The sequence below is a fragment of the Neopelma chrysocephalum genome, unplaced genomic scaffold, assembly GCF_003984885.1.
Source record: "Neopelma chrysocephalum unplaced genomic scaffold, ASM398488v2 Primary Assembly neopelma1_196, whole genome shotgun sequence".
Classification (NCBI taxonomy): Eukaryota; Metazoa; Chordata; class Aves; order Passeriformes; family Pipridae; genus Neopelma; species Neopelma chrysocephalum.
The window spans coordinates 231,658-248,138 of record NW_020897858.1 but is presented as its reverse complement, the minus strand read 5'-3'; the positions used below and the strand labels follow the sequence as shown (position 1 = coordinate 248,138).

The following is a 16,481-nucleotide window of genomic DNA, read 5'->3' as shown; positions in this document are numbered from 1 at the left end:
CCCCACCATCCTGCCCCACTGCTCTCAGCCAGCTGCCCCCAGCCCCTCCTGCCCGTTTTTTTGGCACCGGCGGTGACATCCTGGCTGTGAAAGCCCAGAAATAAACCCATTAACGGCACCAGCTTTGAGCTGCCTGGTGACCACGCGGAGCCCTTAATGCACTGAACACTTTCATTTGGAAAACCGGGCAGGGGGCAACGTGGATTAGCTCAAACAGAATGTTTTCCTGCCTGCAGTAGGGGAGCAGCAGCTGTGGGTGAGTGGTAAATTGGCCGGCTGTCCCTTGTCCCTCCCTCCTCTCTCCTGGCAGATGTGGTGACTCTCTGCCTCTTGCACCCTGCTGGGGATGAGCGTCCTCTGGACACCCACAGCCTCAGCCAGGGTGCTCCCAGTCCTGAGGAGGAGGAGGAGGAGGAGGAAGGGGAGAAAGGCTGTTGGTGCAGAGGTGCAGTACAATAACTGATGATGGGAGCTGGACTGCTCTGGAGCCCTGGTGTGGCTGAGGGGTAAGGGATAAATCCCCTCTGCCTGGGTTGTTCCATCCCAGTATGGACAGGGACAGATGTAGTGGTGCTGGGAAGGGGCCAAGCTATCCTGGGTCAGTTGGGAAGCAAAGGGGGGTTTTATGTGTTCTTTTGCCTTGCCAGGTCTTGCTGGATTGTCCTGCTTGGTCCTTCCTGCCTGAAGGACATGACTGGAGTGTAAAGGGAAGTGGGCACAGTGGGCAGAGAGAGCAGGTGGGAGTTGGGCTGTCCCTGGCACCAAAGGATGTGGTGAGGGTGTGGCAGCATGTGCTGCCAGCTCTGGGGAAAGGGACAGTCACAGGCAAAAATGACATCCCACGTGGATGGACCAGGCAAGGGTGATGCCTCCCCAGTGAAAGTGGCTCTTCTGGTCATGGAGTCTCACCCAAAACCTCGCAAGGGGCAAAGGCAGAAGCATTTGTCTTTCCCAAGAGGGTGATGAGCCAGTCTGTCCCTGCTGGAGTTTGAACCTGCCTCCCCCAGGACACAAAGGCTCCTCAGATCCGAGGCAGGGCCACCCCTAAAAGTGGCCCCCAAATGGCTGGAGGGGACAGAGCCCTGGCAGACCCGGGAAGAAAGGGAGGACTGTGCGGTGGCTGATTTGCATGTGAAAACATGCACGGGGAGGATGCAAATGCCCTCGCTTCCCTTTGGGGGATTTTTCAAAGCCAAGCCTTTGGCCTTAGCCTGCATGTGCTGGGATTGCGTGGCTGTGAAGCCCCACCCGGGGCGGGGAAGGATGTGGAGCAGGCCAGGAGGGAAAAGGGACGCTGCTGGGGCAGCGCCCTGGTGAAGGCATCAGGCAGGACTTTGGCACCCAGGACACAGCAGAAGGATGCAGGACCAGGCCAAGTGGCCACATAGTGGCCAAGTGGAGGAGAAGACCAGGAGACTGCTCATTTTTTGGGTTTTTTTGGGAAGCTCTTTGCTTCTTGTGTGATGCTCCAGAAATTCCCACGGGGCTGCGGCAGCCGGGGAGGGAACCAGAAACGGGGCAGCAGTGACAGGGACTCGAGTTTATGCTTCAGGGGAAAAATACTGTGCTGGAGGCTCCATCCTCTCCCTGGCAGAGGGCTTTGCTCGTGAGGGGGCTCCTGGGGTGGTTCCCAGCAGGGGTCTGCTTGGCAGAGGCAGCCTGGCAGAGTGTTTCCTGCTGAGCCCTCTGGTGGCACTTGGGCTCTCAGGGGCTCTTCTCAGCCTGTGTGTGCCTGAGGAGAACATGTCTCAGGGTGCCCAACAATCTGCCCTCCCCCTTGGACACAGGGCCATCAGCCCCCTGCTGCTGTGGGCTCTCCTGGCTGGGTGCTTGGGATGCTTGGGATGCAGCCTGTGCCTGGTAGCAAGCTGGGATCATGTTCTGGAGCCCCCAGGGAGAGGAGGGAACAACGCAGGTTTAAAGAGGAGCAATCTCTGGGACGTGATTTGGATTTTTTTTCCTCCCCTCTGTTCTCTGCTTTTCTCCTTCCCTGTTCTACTCTTGGCAAGGTGCACTCACAGTGCTGGGACACCCGGGATGCTCCCAGCCCATGGAGACAGAGGAGAGAGAGGAGCAGTGTGGCTCTGTGGTGTGGCTGTGGGGCCGCCCGTGCCAACCCCACACAGAGACCCCAGGACCTGCTGGCTTGTGGTGCCTGAGGTGCCCCACTGAAGGACCACCCAGTCTCCTCCATATCTCCCCGTGGGAGGGGAGGGTGGGTGGATTCTTCAGTGTTTGTGTCCCTGGGGCTCCAGGCGGATTGCCAAGGTGAGGGAAGGAGGGAGGAGGCCGGGCTGGGAGGGGAACCTGCAGCTGGCAGGGGGTGTTCTCCCGTCTCAGGTTGTTGCTTTTTGGAGGAGTGGGCAGCAGGAATGCTGCTGGGCAGCCCCTGCAGGCCTGTAGCTGCCTGGAGGGAGCCACAGCACCCAGATATCCCAGTGGGAGAGGAGAAGGCCGTGGGTCTGTGTGGTGGCTGCTGCCGTGGCCAGGAGGAAGCTGTGCTTCCCTTGCTGAGCGTGTGGAGACAGGAGGAACTTGAAGCAGCTTCTCTGCAATGAACTTCCCAGTTTGACCACGGTGGGGTTACCCAGTGCCACGTCCCCCCAGTGTTCCTCTTGCCCTGTGAGCACAGGACGGGGGTTTGATGACCTTGCCTTGCCTTGCACATGACACAGCTGGATACAGAGAGCCCCTCCACAGCACCTGAGGGACAGGGGAGACCACAAGAGCCCTCCTGGATGATAAACCAGCTTCTGGAATGGCAGGGCTGCGTAGAGTCAGCTCAGGCTGTGTTCAGGTGGCTCTGTGACCGCAGGACCTTCCTCTTGCTGGGTTTTTTTTGGACTCTCCAGAGCTGCCGACTTCCTCCGTGGTGGGGAAGAGCTCAGCCCTGTTTACTAGGGACTGGGGTGGCTTAGAAATGAGGTGGCAGGTCATGGTGCCCTAAATGTGGGGTACCAAGGCCAGGGAAATGGCTTGCTGGGGGCTGTGTGTTTTGCCAGGAATGCTGTTTCCACCTGAGCAGAGAGCAGGGATGGAGTGGAGGGCCTGGGAGCCTGGACTTGTCATGTGGGCACCAGGGACTGCTCAGGCTGCAGCAGGGCTCTCCTTCCGTGGTTGGACCTTCACTCCAGCAGGCTCTTGGCCCTCACCTCCCTCTGGCTCCCAGCCCAGCTGTCCTCGTGGCACCTTTCCCATCCTTGCTGGCAGCATCCTGCCCAAGGGAAGCAGGAGGAGGGCACAGGAGCACGCAGGTAGGGAGCAGCACGGAGTGTATCTGTGTCCTGGCACCTCTTCCCTCCCCTCCGTGCTCTCTGGCAGTGCCAGCAGGGACCCAGAGAGGTCCCTACAGCTGGGTCCTGCTCCTGCTCCCCGGCTGATCGTTTGCCTCCTGTCCGTGCCGGTCCGTCCCCCTCCCTCCACAACCGATGTCCTAAAAAACAGCAACCAGGGTTTCTCCTGCTCTTTGCGTAGCTCTGCTGTCCCTGGGGGTCTCTCCGGGGTGGGCGATGCTGGGGTGGGGCGGTGGGGAGGCAGTTTCTCCGCCTCTCAGCATCTCGAGTGGGCGGGCGGGCTGGGGCGGGGAGATGGGCTCACCCCCTCCCACCCTTCCACCCTTCCACCCCCTACCCGCCGGGATTCACCCCGGGGGGGGATGGAGGCAACCAGGAGGGGAGGGACCCGTCGGGGCGGAGTGCCGCGCCCCTGCCCTGCCCACGCGTGTGTCCCGGGGGAGCGGGGGCAGCGCGACCCCCGCCGCCTCCCGCTCTTTGTCTGCGCCGCGCCCCTGCGCCCCCGCTCCCCTTTGTTGGCCGCCGAGCGCTCGGAGGGGCTCGGTGTGTCCCCCCCTCTCCTTGCCGGGGTCGAGCCGAGGGGCGGAGGGAGGAGAGGAGGAGGAGGAGGGAAGGGGGGAACACGGGCGGGGAAGCTCCGGGGCGCGGGGCGGGCGCTCCGGGTCCGCTCCGTTGTCTTGATGCTGCGCGGCCCCTTCCCCGCGCGTGGGGCGGGCGGAGACCGCCGGGATTAGGGGATCCATCCCCTCATCCACGCGTTCACCCACCCACCCATTTACCCGCCCGCCCGCCCAGGCAGCTCCCATCGCTCCCCGCAGCGCCGCTCCATGCCGGGCTCCACGCGGAGCCGGGATCTCTCCGGGAAGGGCTGGCATGTCCCAGCGGCGTGAGGCGGCGAGCCGGCCCCCTCCGGGGAGGGTGCCCGTGCCGAGGGGGCCGAGGAGGGCTGTGGTGGCCCCTCGCTGCTCGCCGGAGGATTGGGAAGGTGCCGGGGAGCTGGCGGAGGAGGGTCGGCGAGGGAGCGCGGAGCGGAGCGGGGATGGATGTGCCGCGGCCGTGAGAGGAGCCTTGCCGTGGGAAAGGGAGTGTCTGCCTTCGGCCGGAGCGTGGGACAACTGAGCCGGCACCTTCTGGGCTTCTGCTCCCGGGATCTTGGGCTGCTGCCCCCGGAATTTTTGGCTCCGAGGACCTGCGGAGGGTCGGAGGCTGCTGGACGCGGGAGCACCTGTCCCGGAGGAGAGCGCGGACGGCGGGGGAAGCTCCGTGTTTCTGGAGCAAGGATCTGAGAGCTGAGAGGCGGCTGCCCGGGGTGGTCAGACCCCCTGCCATCCCTGCCGAGAGGATATGGATTTTCCAGATGCTGCGAGCCTGAGGAGAGGGGTCCCGTGCTGACCCCCTGTCCCTGTCCCAGCCCCGCTCCCGGGAGCCGGCGCCTGTTGGTGCCGTTCCCACACCAGCACCGGCTCGTCCCCGTCCCGGTGGGCTTGGCCGTGGAACTTGAGCTCTCTCAGCGCTGGGGTTGTTGTTTTTTTCTGCAGGCAGGTGTGGATTGACACCTTCCGGGCTGGCAGAGGGATTGCTGAGCACGGGAGCGGCGCACGTCCCTCTGGAGCGGGCTCGGACCTCACCCCAGGCTGTGCCTCTGGGATATGGCAGCCGTGGGGACAAACTCCTGCCCCTGAAGGTGCCCCCCCAGCCCGCCCTGCCCTCCTGCGAGCCGAGATGGGAACCTCTGGGAAAACTTAGGTTTTCCTGAAGACGCCCGGGGAGGGGAGGGAAGAGGGATCCATGTGAGCCTCGTGGCTGCCGTGCCGTGGATGGATGGACGGACGGTGGGCTGAGCGTGGTGGCCCAGCATGACAGCCTGCCAGTACCCCATGGCGCCGGGGGCCCTGGAGCGGGACCGGCTGTACCAGCACAAGGTCTCCTTGGTGGTGCGGTACTTCATGATCCCCTGCAACATCTGCCTCATCCTCCTGGCCACCTCCACGCTGGGATTTGCCGTGCTGCTCTTCCTCAATAACTGTAGGTGTCCCCCGGGCGGGCGGGAGGCCGGGGAGGGACAGGCAGGGACAGGCAGGGCTGGGGTCAGCCCGGGCTCCCAGCGCTGCCAGCTGGGCTTCACCGGGGAGCTCAGCGCTTGCCTGCTGCTGCCTGGGGAGGATGCAGGGAGGTGACAGCTTCACAGCTCTGCCCCACTTTCCCCTGCCGTGATGTTGGCCCCGAAGGGTGGAGCGGAGCTGGGAGGGCGGGTGTGCGTGGGCCGGCCCAGCTCCCCCCCTGCACGGTGCTCTGAGCTGTGCCAGCACCCGGGGTGTGCCCTGTCCCGGCCCCAAAATACTGTGTCCTGCTGTGCTGCCTGAGGTCCGAGTGTGGGGGATGCTCTGGGGGGATGCAGCCAGCCCGTTTGGGAGCTGGGGATCTCGGCAGGGCTCCTGGGAGTGCTGCCCTGGCCAAGGACTGCTGCTCCCCTGTTCCAAGCTGGACCTTGGAGCCCTGTCACTATATATAGGTGGGAATGTGTCTCCCTGGCTCCCTGCTCTTTTGCTCTGAGGAATAAACAGAGGGTTTGGGGCAAGGTGGGGGAGTTTTTTCCCTGAGGTTGGATTGTTTAACTGATCCCTGCTGTGGCTGAGGAGATCCCACATTTGGGCGTGGATACATCCACGTATTGCTGCTGTGCTCTGTTACCTCATCCTTGCACAGGTGCTCATCTTTCCCTAGGCACAGCCTGTGGAGGAGTGTTCCATCATGCAGCGGTGTCTTTGACCTCCTTGATGCTGGAAAGTGCCAAACACCTGCTGTGAGAAAAGCCTTTAGAGGGCAGGCAAATCCTCCAGCCTGGCTTTGGGATGCGCTGCCTCCCCTGGAGGGGAGCGTTGTTTGGGGAAAAAGCTCTGTGGAAAACTGTCAAACACACGGATGCATTTACAAAGGCTGGCAGGAGCAAGGCCCAGGTGACAGAGCGGTGCCACCTCTGTCACAGCCTGGCTTTGCTGCCCTGGGCACATCTCTAATAGGAGCAGAGCCCAGCTGGACACTGGGTTTAGGGTGTTCCTCACCCAGGATGGGAGAGTCTGTGGAGATCTGAGTGGAATCTTTCTCACCCCCTTGCTTAGTCAGACATAGAGGGCTGGCAGGTGGCAAGGCTGTGCCACCTTCCTCTGGGACCTACAGTCATACCCATGGGAGTGTTCACCTTCTGCTGCCCCAGGCTACCCCTTTCCCCCCACTTTTTGGAGGCCCTGCTCAACCCACATGACCCGGTGAGTCCATGCCCGGGTGTGTGTGAGGGGAGACACGGCAGGATTGGCATCACAGCCCCCGTGGGATGGCACGGGACGGGCTGAGACAAGCCCCAGCCCTGCCAGGCACAGAGGGCTGCTCCCAGATCCCACGCCAGAGATGCTCCATCGATACCAGTGGGAGAGCTGGGGCTCCTGGATCCCGTTCCTGCCGCTCCCTTCTCGCTGCGAGACCTCCCGGCTGTCCCTGGGAGTCGAACTCGCGTGTGAAGGGCACGTGGAAGGGATGAACTGCTGGTCCAAAAGCTGTGGACAGAGATCTGGGAGGAAGAGGAGGAGGAGGAGGAGGGAGCATCCAAAGGGACCTGCTGACAGTTTTTTTGTTTCTTTGCAGACAAGCCCAACAGTTACTTCACTCAGACGCCGCCGACGCCGCGGGATGGTGAGTACAGCTCCCTGCTGGAGCCCAGCCCTGGCCTTGGGATGCACTGGAGAGCAGGTTGAGCCTCTCCTGCCTCCTGCAGCTGCTGGGGGAGCAGTGTCTCCTGACCCACTGATCTATTTTTGCAGCTGCCTGGCTGCTCTCTGTGCCCAGAGCAGTCCTGCATCGCAGCCTTGCCCCTGCTGAGGGATGCGGGATCATCCCTCCGGGATGAGGAGAGGACAGAGTGATGTCCCTCGTTGCTCCATGGAAGCACAGCAACCCTTTTCCTACAGAGGGTTTCCTGGCTGGCTGTGGTAGAAGTGGAGAAGGGCTGGAAAGGGTCCTTCCCAGGAAGAGCAGAGAAGGGATCCAGGATCATCCCTCCAGGATGAGGAGAGGTGTCCCTCATTGCTCCATGAAAGCACAGCAACCCTTTTCCTAATGAGGGTTTCCTGGGTGGCTGTGGTGGAAGAGGGGAAGGGCTGGAAAGGGTCCTTCCCAGGCAGAGGAGGTGGGACAGCACCTGAGACACGAATTTTCCCTGGATCTGTGATCCTTGCCTGTGGATTGCCTCTCCCCTATGGATTCCTGAGCTGTGTTCTCACCAGCACCTCACATCATTGCTCAGGGCTTACTAAAACCTTCTGATTTCACAGACCTGGAGGAACTTTGTGTTTTTTTTGAGGCCAGGCTGTTATCAGCCAGTGGCTTTAAAGGCTGTTGGATGCAGGCAGGCAAGCCCAGGCTAAGATAATGTCATCACAGGAGCTTTGTTTCCTCAGAAAAATCAGGCTTAAAATGCCCTGCCTTTCCTGGCAGGCTCTTGAGCCACCTTCCCCAGCCTCCCCAGCTTCACTTGCAGAGATAAGAACCCAGCAGAAAACAGCAGCCAATTAATAACCTGTTTGTTGCTTTTTTTCTTGCCTTCTCTGGTTGGGGGCGGGGGAAGGAGGCGGGGGGGGGGAGAAACGGATGCGAGATAAAATGTGATTAATCTATAATTGGACCAGAGGAGACATCTAAAGCCAAAATAAAAACTCACGTAGGTGGAACTCCTAGCTCAGGGCTCCAAAATATTAACAGCCCAGCCCATCCAGATGCCACACTCCAGAAGATCCCTGGTCCCCCACAGGAGATGGAAAACTACCACCCTTGGGAGGCTGCCAAGTGAGGCACCTCACTTGCAAGTCTCTGTGTGGGGTAAATGCCTCGTGTGGCCTTTGGGAGGTGTTTTTGGGGGCACAGGGGGCATGGGGAGAGGGTCCCTCTTGGGGTGAAGGGGCTGGTTCTGCTGTGCTGGAGGGACTGGCTGGTCTGTGCCAGCTGAGGGTCCACAGCTTGGGATTTGTGCCTGCCAACCCTGCTGCTGGGGAGGTTTGCTGTGGTCCTTTCCCCTCCCTAACGGTGCTGCAAAGCTGGACAGAACCGTTGTCTGTCCTGGCAAAGTCAGAGCTCAGTTTTTGGGTGAAGGAAGTGGCTTTCTACGCCTTGGGCATCTCTTGTGTCAAGTCCCTGTTGCTGCCCCAGTGCTCCAGTGGTGCTGGAGGTGACAAACTTTGCCAGCCAGCAGGGAAGTGTCTCTAATTAGCATTAGCTGTGCCAGGGGAAGTTTAGGTTGGATGTTAGGATTAGGTTCTTCACCCCAGGCACTGGAACAGGCTCCTCAGGGCAGTGATCACGGCCCCAAGGGTGTTTGGACAACACCCTCAGACACGTGGTGGGGTTGTTGGAGTGTCCATGATCCTTGTGGGTCCCTTCCAACTCGGGTTATTCCATGTGTGCTTCTCTGATTTGTGTGCTATTTACCTCTTCCTCTCTACAGTAGAAAACCCGTCAGCCACACATTGATTTATGGAGTGGTCTCTGCTTCGTTTGGAAACAAGGCCATTAATGCTGTTAACTCGCTGCTTTCTCCCAAATCTCCAGTGCCTCTGGCATTCCCGGGGATTATTAGGCTGGATAGAGTCTTGAGGCCTGGCTGACTGAACTGCAGTGCTCCATGAAAGCTGCTGCCTTGTCCCCAGCTCAGGGACTGGCCTGGGGCACCCAAGCTGGATAATTCCTCTCCTCCCTCCCTGCTGGAGCATCTGGGAGCAGGAGAGGGGGCGGATGTTGGCTCAGCTGCCACCCCCCAGGGCAGCAGGAGGGGGCTGGCAGGTGCGGGCAGGGGGCAGGCAGGGTGGGCTCTGCCTTCCCAGCGTCCCCTGAGGGGGGAAAGGAAACGGTGGGGGAGGATTTGGAGGGTTCCTCCCTCCCCTCTCCTTGTTCTTGGCTTTCTGTTTGTTCGCAGCGTCCCTCGGTGGTTGGGAGGCAGGATTGCTGGGCAGGTTTGCTCTGGGGAGGGCAGGGAGAACAGGAAAGCCTCTCTGAGACCTGCTGAGAGCTGGGCTGGCTGCTTGGGGGGGTGTCCATAGGATGAGGTGCCAGGCTCTTGGGGTCAGATCCTTGTTATCCTTCTCTTCCTGCCACCCTTTTCCTGCTGCCGGGGGAAGAATTGCCCTGAGCTTACAAGTTGTGTAAGGTGCTTCCCTCCCCTTCCCTGCTGTGCCCTCCCCACCCCTGGAACTGTCCAAGGCCAGGTTGGAGCAGCCTGGTCTGGTGGAAGGTGTCCCTGCCCGTGGCAGGGGGTGGAATGAGATGGGTGTTAAGATCCCTTCCCACCCAGACCATTCCATGTGATTCCATGTGTGCTGAGGGCTGGGGCTGGGTCCCACCTCAGGACACATTTGTGCTGTCCATGACCTCCTCCTGCTGCTGAAAATAACAGGGAGAAAATACAGGGAGACAGCTTTGGGCCTTTGGTGTCTCACTTTTGCCCAGGTGGCTCTGGGCAGCTCAGTGCCTGCTCAGTGAAGGGGGGACTTGGCTGCCCTGGGAGAAGAGGCATGAAAATAGAACTTAAAATAAAGCCCAGGCTCTTCAATCTCGTTCCCTTTGTGTGCCGTGGTGCTGGAATATCCTGCTGGCTTTGGCTGCTGCTCCCAGCCTGTTTCTCTGGTGCCACAAGCCAACAGAAAAAAACTTGGATGCCACGGAATGAATTCCCAGCGCCGGCTTTGTGGTGGGGCCGATCCCAGGGAGTGCAATGGGAAGGTGCAGCAGATCCAGCTCTTTTTTAGCTGCCCACAGGTGCATTTTGCAGCCCCCTCGTGTTTGCTGACCCTCCCTGTGCTCTCTTCCTTTTGTATCCATGCTTTTCCCACCCCTTGCTCTCCCCCAGACGTGCAGGAGCAGGGAAGGGTTTGCACGCCCTGCCCAGCACCTCTCACGGCACTGGGGACGCCCATCCCGAGGGGAGACAGGCACATCCCGAGGGGAGACAGGCAGATCCCGACCATTCCTGAGTTCTGGTGGCATTCCTGCCCCTCTGGCTGTGCCAGCTGGTGGGTGGCTGGGGCGGTGCTGAGCGAGGAGAGATTGGGAGCGTCGGAGCGTGGCGGGGAGTCTGTCACACATCACAGCATGGGGAAAAAAAAAAATCACTCCCTCTCTCCGCACAAGGTGAAATTTTTTTCGTACCTGGCTGCTCATTTTGTGAGCAGCTGCTCACTTTTAATTACACGGTGCCTACTCCCCCTCCTCTAAGGCCCCGCTGAACGACGACCTCCTGCTCAGGGGGGTGATGCAGGGTGCTCCCCTTCCAGCATCCCGGGTGATCCATGCCTCCATGGTGAAGCCACCCACCCCATGGAAGGGCCCAGCAGTGAAGTCACCGTGATTCCATCACATTTTTGGCTTCCCCTTCCGTGTTTCCTGCTCACACCCTACGGCAGTGAGGTGACATCTCAGGAGCCAGGAGTGGGGGCTGCTCGTGGAGCCTCATCCCTGTGCACTTATCCCTTATCCCAGCCTGGCTTTCCCTGCCTGGATTTGCCCCCCCCTGAGCCCCACAGCACAGTGGGGCTCCAGCCAAACCAGCTTTGGGGTTGCTCTGGGGAGAGGAGAGGTGCTAAACATAGCTCTCCAAAAGCAGGGGGGGGGAGAGGGGGTGCAGCAGTTATTTAAGACACCACTTTTGATCTCCTGAGAGCATTTTCTTCTCCATTCACAGCAAGGTTTGAGCTTTCTCCTGGGGATCAATTTGTGCACTTTCATGTTATGTGGTGGTTTAAGTGGGAGAGGAGGAGTAGATGGGAGAACTGCTAAGGTGGGCCTGCTTTTCCCTGGATTGGGCCCTTGCTAAGGTTAGATCCTGAAGCTTGCCTCGCTCTCTGCCTCACATCTCCCAGGACTATCCCTCTGGGATGCAGCTGCTCTGTTTAATGCTTTGTGTGAAGCACAGAGGGAGAGAAAGGACATGAGGAGGCACAAAGCTGGCTGAGACACCCAGGGGACAAAAAATCTCCTTGCACAGAGCCCCAGTGGACCTTGCAGGGCACTGGCAGGGCCTGGAAAAGGTTGGCCAAGGACGGTGTGGTGGCTCTGCCGAGTGCTGGTGTTGGACCTGCTGCAGCTGGGGAGGAGCTGTGGTTCCCCCCAGGCATCCAGGGGCTGCTGCAGCCCCCCTTCCCTCTCCAGGATCTCTAATCTCCCCAGATTGTAAACACTGCTTTGCACAGCAGGCAGGTGGGAGCAGGTTAAAACCTCCCAGGTATTTTTTTCCCTCGCCTCCCTCCCTGCGTGGGCAGGTCCCTGCTCTTGGCTCGTGCTCCCTGGTGGGTTTTGGGGGTCTGTGTGTGCTGGGGTGTGCAGGGAGGGCAGCAGGACCCTGCTGACAGGGCTGGCTGCTGGCTCACATCCCGTGTGGAGCGTGTATCCAAACTGTCCCCGTGCCCAGTGGGGGCTGATGAATCCTGCAGTGACTGGGAGCCGTGACAGTCTGCCCAGAGCTGCTCTCACAGGGGCTCCTGACAGATTAATGAGAGCCTTTTTAGATGATGTTTGGTTTGCAAGAGTGAATTTGATGGTTTTAGACCCCAGAACACGGGGATGCTTCCAACTCCTCCCTTCTCCTTCCCCGTGCTCTCTCCCATCTCCCTGCCTGCTGCACATGAATTGTCTTTCAGATCTTTCCACTGATCAGCTTTTTTCCTTGCTGCCCACCCCTCCTGGCTCCCAATTATAGACTGTGTGGTCACTTTGCCTCCTGCTCCTCCTTTGTCTGCCTTGGACTGCGTGGGGATGAGATGCAGTTCTCCTGTTCACAGGTTGTGTTCCAGATCTGGGGGCTTTTGGCAACAAAGATTTTATTTTGGGGTTTTTTTGAGCAGCTGGGCTGTAAAAGGTTGTAGTTTCTGCCCACCATGTTTCTGGGCTTCCCCTTGCTGTCTCTCCCACGTCATACAGGAGCACAGGGTGTGTTTGGTGCCAGTCCTTGGTTTCCTTGGGGTCTCTGTCACGTGTAGAGCTGTGCAAGCAGGATCCTTGGAAGAGCTCCAGAGGCTCCCAAACTGGAGGGTGGATGCCCACCATCCTCTCAGTTCCTTAAGGACCTTCCATCCTTAGAACCTGGAAAACTCTAGGTGGTTTTGGGGACTTAGTCCAGAGAGGTTCTTGAAGCTTTGGGGACCCACTACAGTGTGGCTCAGTGCCATGGCTGAACTGGAAATAAGGAAGGACATGGAGCTGTTGGAGTGAGTCCAGAGGAGGCCACCAAGTTGATTAGAGGGATGGAGCACCTCTGCTTTGAGGGAAGGCTGGGAGAACTGGGATTGTTCAGCCTGGAGAAGAGAAGGTTTTGGGGAGACCTGATTGTGGCCTTCCAGGACCTGAAGGAGCTACAAGAAAGATGGGGAGAGACTGTTTAAAGGGCCTGGAGTGAGAGGACAAGGGGGAATGGCCTCAGACTGACAGAGAGGAGGTTTAGATCTGATATTAAGAAGAAATTCTTCCCTGTGAGGGTGGGGAGGCCCTGGCACAGGTTGCACAGAGAAGCTGTGGCTGCCCCATCCCTGGGAGTGTCCAAGGCCAGGTTGGATGGGGCTTGGAGCAACCTGGGCTAGTGGGGGGGTGGAATGAGATAGTTTGGGTTGGAAAGGACCTTAAACACCATTCTGTGACTCTGTGATGTGCCCGGTCCTGCCGAGGGAGGGAGCAGTGCTGCCTCCCCATCCCTTGGGTGCCCTCTGGCCTGATTTCCCCCTCACCTGTTATTGGGGTGAACTCTGCAGATCCACATGAAGTCCCTGTCCCGTGTTGTAGCAGGGACAGGGCACGAAGTGGGTGAAGATGGGCAAAACCAGGGCTTGAGGAGTCGGGGCCAGCACATCCCTGACGCTGCCCTGGCCGTGCCAGGGGCAGGGCTGTGAGCAGAGGTGCCTGGGTGGAGCAGTGTGGTGTTGCTTCCACACGGTCTTAGCGCTCTGCCTTTCTGCCCTGCCAGGGCTGGGGCTGATTTTGGACGGCGGGGTGGACGCTCTGCCACCCTTCCCGCCCTCCCAGCCCTCGGGGCAGGGCAGGCAGCTCCTTCTCCCTCACCGAGCAAGGCCCTGGCTGATGCAATTAATATTGATGGCAGGGAGGGTGGGCTCGGGCGGAGGAGCCGCCGTGCACAGGGGCTGCAGCGGCAGCCGAACCCTCTCCATGGCAACGGGCACCTCGCGCTCATGCAGAATTAATGCCGGCCCTCGCCATCCTGACACTCCATCCCGGGGGTCTGGCGTTCCCCGCTGCCCTTTTGGCACAGGGAAGCCCTTCAGTGCCCTCCCCATCCCTGGGGGGCGTTGGGGAGGGGTGGGAGGTGGGGGCAGAGGGGCAGCGCCCGGCATCGAGGGGAAGCCGAGCCTGAGCATCCCAGCTCTTCCCCTCTGCCGTCAGGGGCTGCTCCCTGCTTTGTATTCCCGGCCCAGAACGCTTTCAATGGCTTCAGCAGGGGAGCACCCACCGTTTTCCAAACAGGGAGAGTTTTTAATCCATGTAATGGCATGAGATTAAAAGGCACATTTGTCACAGGCAGTGAATTCTCCAATTCCGGCTCTTCCTGCGAATTCCCAGTGCCAGCAGTTCAGCCCTCAGCAGGTCCCAGAGGTGCAGGTTGCCCTGACCTTCCTGGTGTGCTCCAGGGAAGTGTCCCTCTCCATGTCCTTCCTGCACCCCTGGCTGCAGGGATTTTTGGCTGTGTCTGGATCACAGCGGTGTGGTTGTCATGCCTTGGGAGCCTTCCCCTTCTCCTACCTCTTTCCTCTCACTGGTGACACTTTAAGCCATGCAAGCAGGCACATCCCACCCTCCTGTCTCCTACCCACGAGCTGTAATTAAGTTTCCAACTGTGCTTTTCTGATTGTTTTTCTCGGCCCGTTCGGAGAAGGGACGGGCTCCCCCGGGATCTGGAGCGGGTCCAGGCTGGCAAATGTTCTGTCTTCAGCAGGCAGGGATTGCCTGCCTGTTTTCCCAACATCCCCCTCCTCCCTGGCTGGTCAGGGCCCTCCTCATCTTCCTCATCCCTCGGCGAGATCCCTGCTCAGGAGAAAGCTTTGGTCCAGGGGGAGGAACAGTGTGCCCACCAACCATGTGCCCACCAACCATGTGCCCACCAGAGCCTCTCTCCAGTGCTGCTCTGGGTGTCTGGGCACTGCCAGGGATGTGGCACAGGCGCTGCAGAGGAGCTGGCAGGGTGCTGTAAGCAATCAGCAAGCTGTCCAGGAGCTTCTTTTCTCTACACTGCAAAAGAGCACTTCTAACATTACATTTATGATTATTGTTATTAAGCTGGAGAAACATTTTAATGTGAATGCTTGGGGCTTATTAGCTACAGCTCCTCACCTCAAGATCTCAGAGCACTTGAAGCCAGCTTGTTATTAATCCCTGCTTAAACTGAGCTACTTACCTGCTGACTTTGGGGGGCTGGGGATTATCGTCTGCAGGTTTTGGAAGCGGGGGAATCAAGGGATGGGGAGCTGAGGCTGGAAGCTCTGAAGCTGCAAGCAGAGGCTGCTCTCCATCCTCTCTGCCTGCTTGTCCTCCCTGCCCAAGGAGGCTTGGAAAGAGGCTGGGATGGGGATGGATTGAGAAGCTGGTCCAAGAGCTCTTTAGGAGCACCTGGTGTACATGGCAGCGTGGCCAGAGCTGGCAGGTGGGAGAGGAGTGGAGGGTGCTGGGTGCAGGCTGGGGAGGCAACGTGCACCTTGAATCCTTGGCTGCTGTGGTTTTGGATGCAGGGACTGAAGGGGAGAGCACAATGCAATCCTCCTCCTCCCTGCCTGCATCCCCACAGCAACCCACCTCCTGCATCCCCACACTGTTCCAGTCCTACATCCCCAACGCAGGTCCTGCATCCCCACACTGTTCTACTCCTGCATCCCACAGCAACCCAGCTCCTGCATCCCCACAGTGTTCCACTCCTGCATCCCACACCAACCCAGCTCCTGCATCCCATACCAGCTCCTGCATCCCATACCAACTCCCACATCCCCACACCAACCCAGCTCCTGCATCCCACACCAACCCAGCTCCTGCATCCCACACCAATCCAGCTCCTGCATCCCTAAACTGCTTCATCTCCTGCATCCCCACAGTGCCCCAGCTCCTGCATCCCACACCAACCCAGCTCCTGCATCCCTAAACTGCCTCATCTCCTGCATCATACACCAACCCAGCTCCTGCATCCCCACACTGTTCCACTCCTGCATCCCCAACCCAGCTCCTGCATCCCCACACCAACTCCCCCCTCCCTCTGCAGAGCAGAGCCGTGGGTGGCTCATGGCCACTCTCAGGGTGGCTCTGCCCTTCCTCTTGGCCACAGTGGATCCATCCTGTTCCCAGCTGTCCTTCCAGCCGTTTGGGGCATCTGCAGGCCCTGTTGGAGACAAGGAGGTGGAGCTGGTGCCATCTGCCCTGGCAGCCACTCGTGGAGCACCAGCCACCTGCTCAGGGAGATGCTGAGCTGCACCTTGGCAGGGCCTTCCCTGGTAATGAAGCATTCCAGTCCCTCCCTGCTGCTAATTAGGGGCTGCCTGAGGAAGTGTCATGGCTGGGGTGGCACTTTGGGACTGGTGTCATTACACCTGGTGCTGTGGGCAGTTGTTCTTCTTTGTGCAGGAGCAGCTTTGCTCTGATGGTGCCAACAGCTCCCAGAGGTTCCTTATCACCTCTCTCCTTTCCCCTTTTCTTTGCTTGTGGCACAAAGCTGTGCCAGAGGAGAGTTAGGTTGGATATTAGGGAATATCCAGAGGATGGTTAGGCACTGAATAGGCTCCCCAGGGCAGCGGGCATGGCCTCAGGGCTGCCAGAGCTCCAGGAGCGTTTGGACAACATGGAATTGTTGGGGTGTCTGTTCAGGGCCAGGAGCTGGACTGGATGGCCTGTTCTCCAGGCTGTGGCAGTGTCCTTCCTCTTGTCTGGACTGTTCAGAGGAGAGGCTGGTGTGCCCCTCACCTTCCCAAATTAGCCAGAGGACAGGGAGCCCTCGTTAGCATCCCTTTATGCTCTTTCCCTGAACTGGGAGGTCACTGGAGGTTGGAAGACAGAGCCTCAGGGCACAGCACACCTGACCTGGAGCCGAGGCTCTGAACCCAGGCAGGTCTTTCCCCGAGCCTTGATCTCTTCCCAAAGCCTTTTCCCTGGTGCAGGCCCAGCCTGGGG

At 59.5% G+C, this 16,481-nt stretch overlaps 1 protein-coding gene across 1 annotated transcript in view; it reads left to right on the top strand.

The window, feature by feature from the left end:
• Positions 1 to 16,481, top strand: part of AGRN (agrin) — a 112,494-nt gene that overhangs the window by 50,016 nt on the left and 45,997 nt on the right. The window contains exon 4 of the mRNA XM_027702787.1: positions 6,933 to 6,980. Coding sequence (XP_027558588.1) covers positions 6,933 to 6,980 — 48 coding nt within the window. The remainder of the gene's footprint in view (positions 1 to 6,932; positions 6,981 to 16,481) is intronic.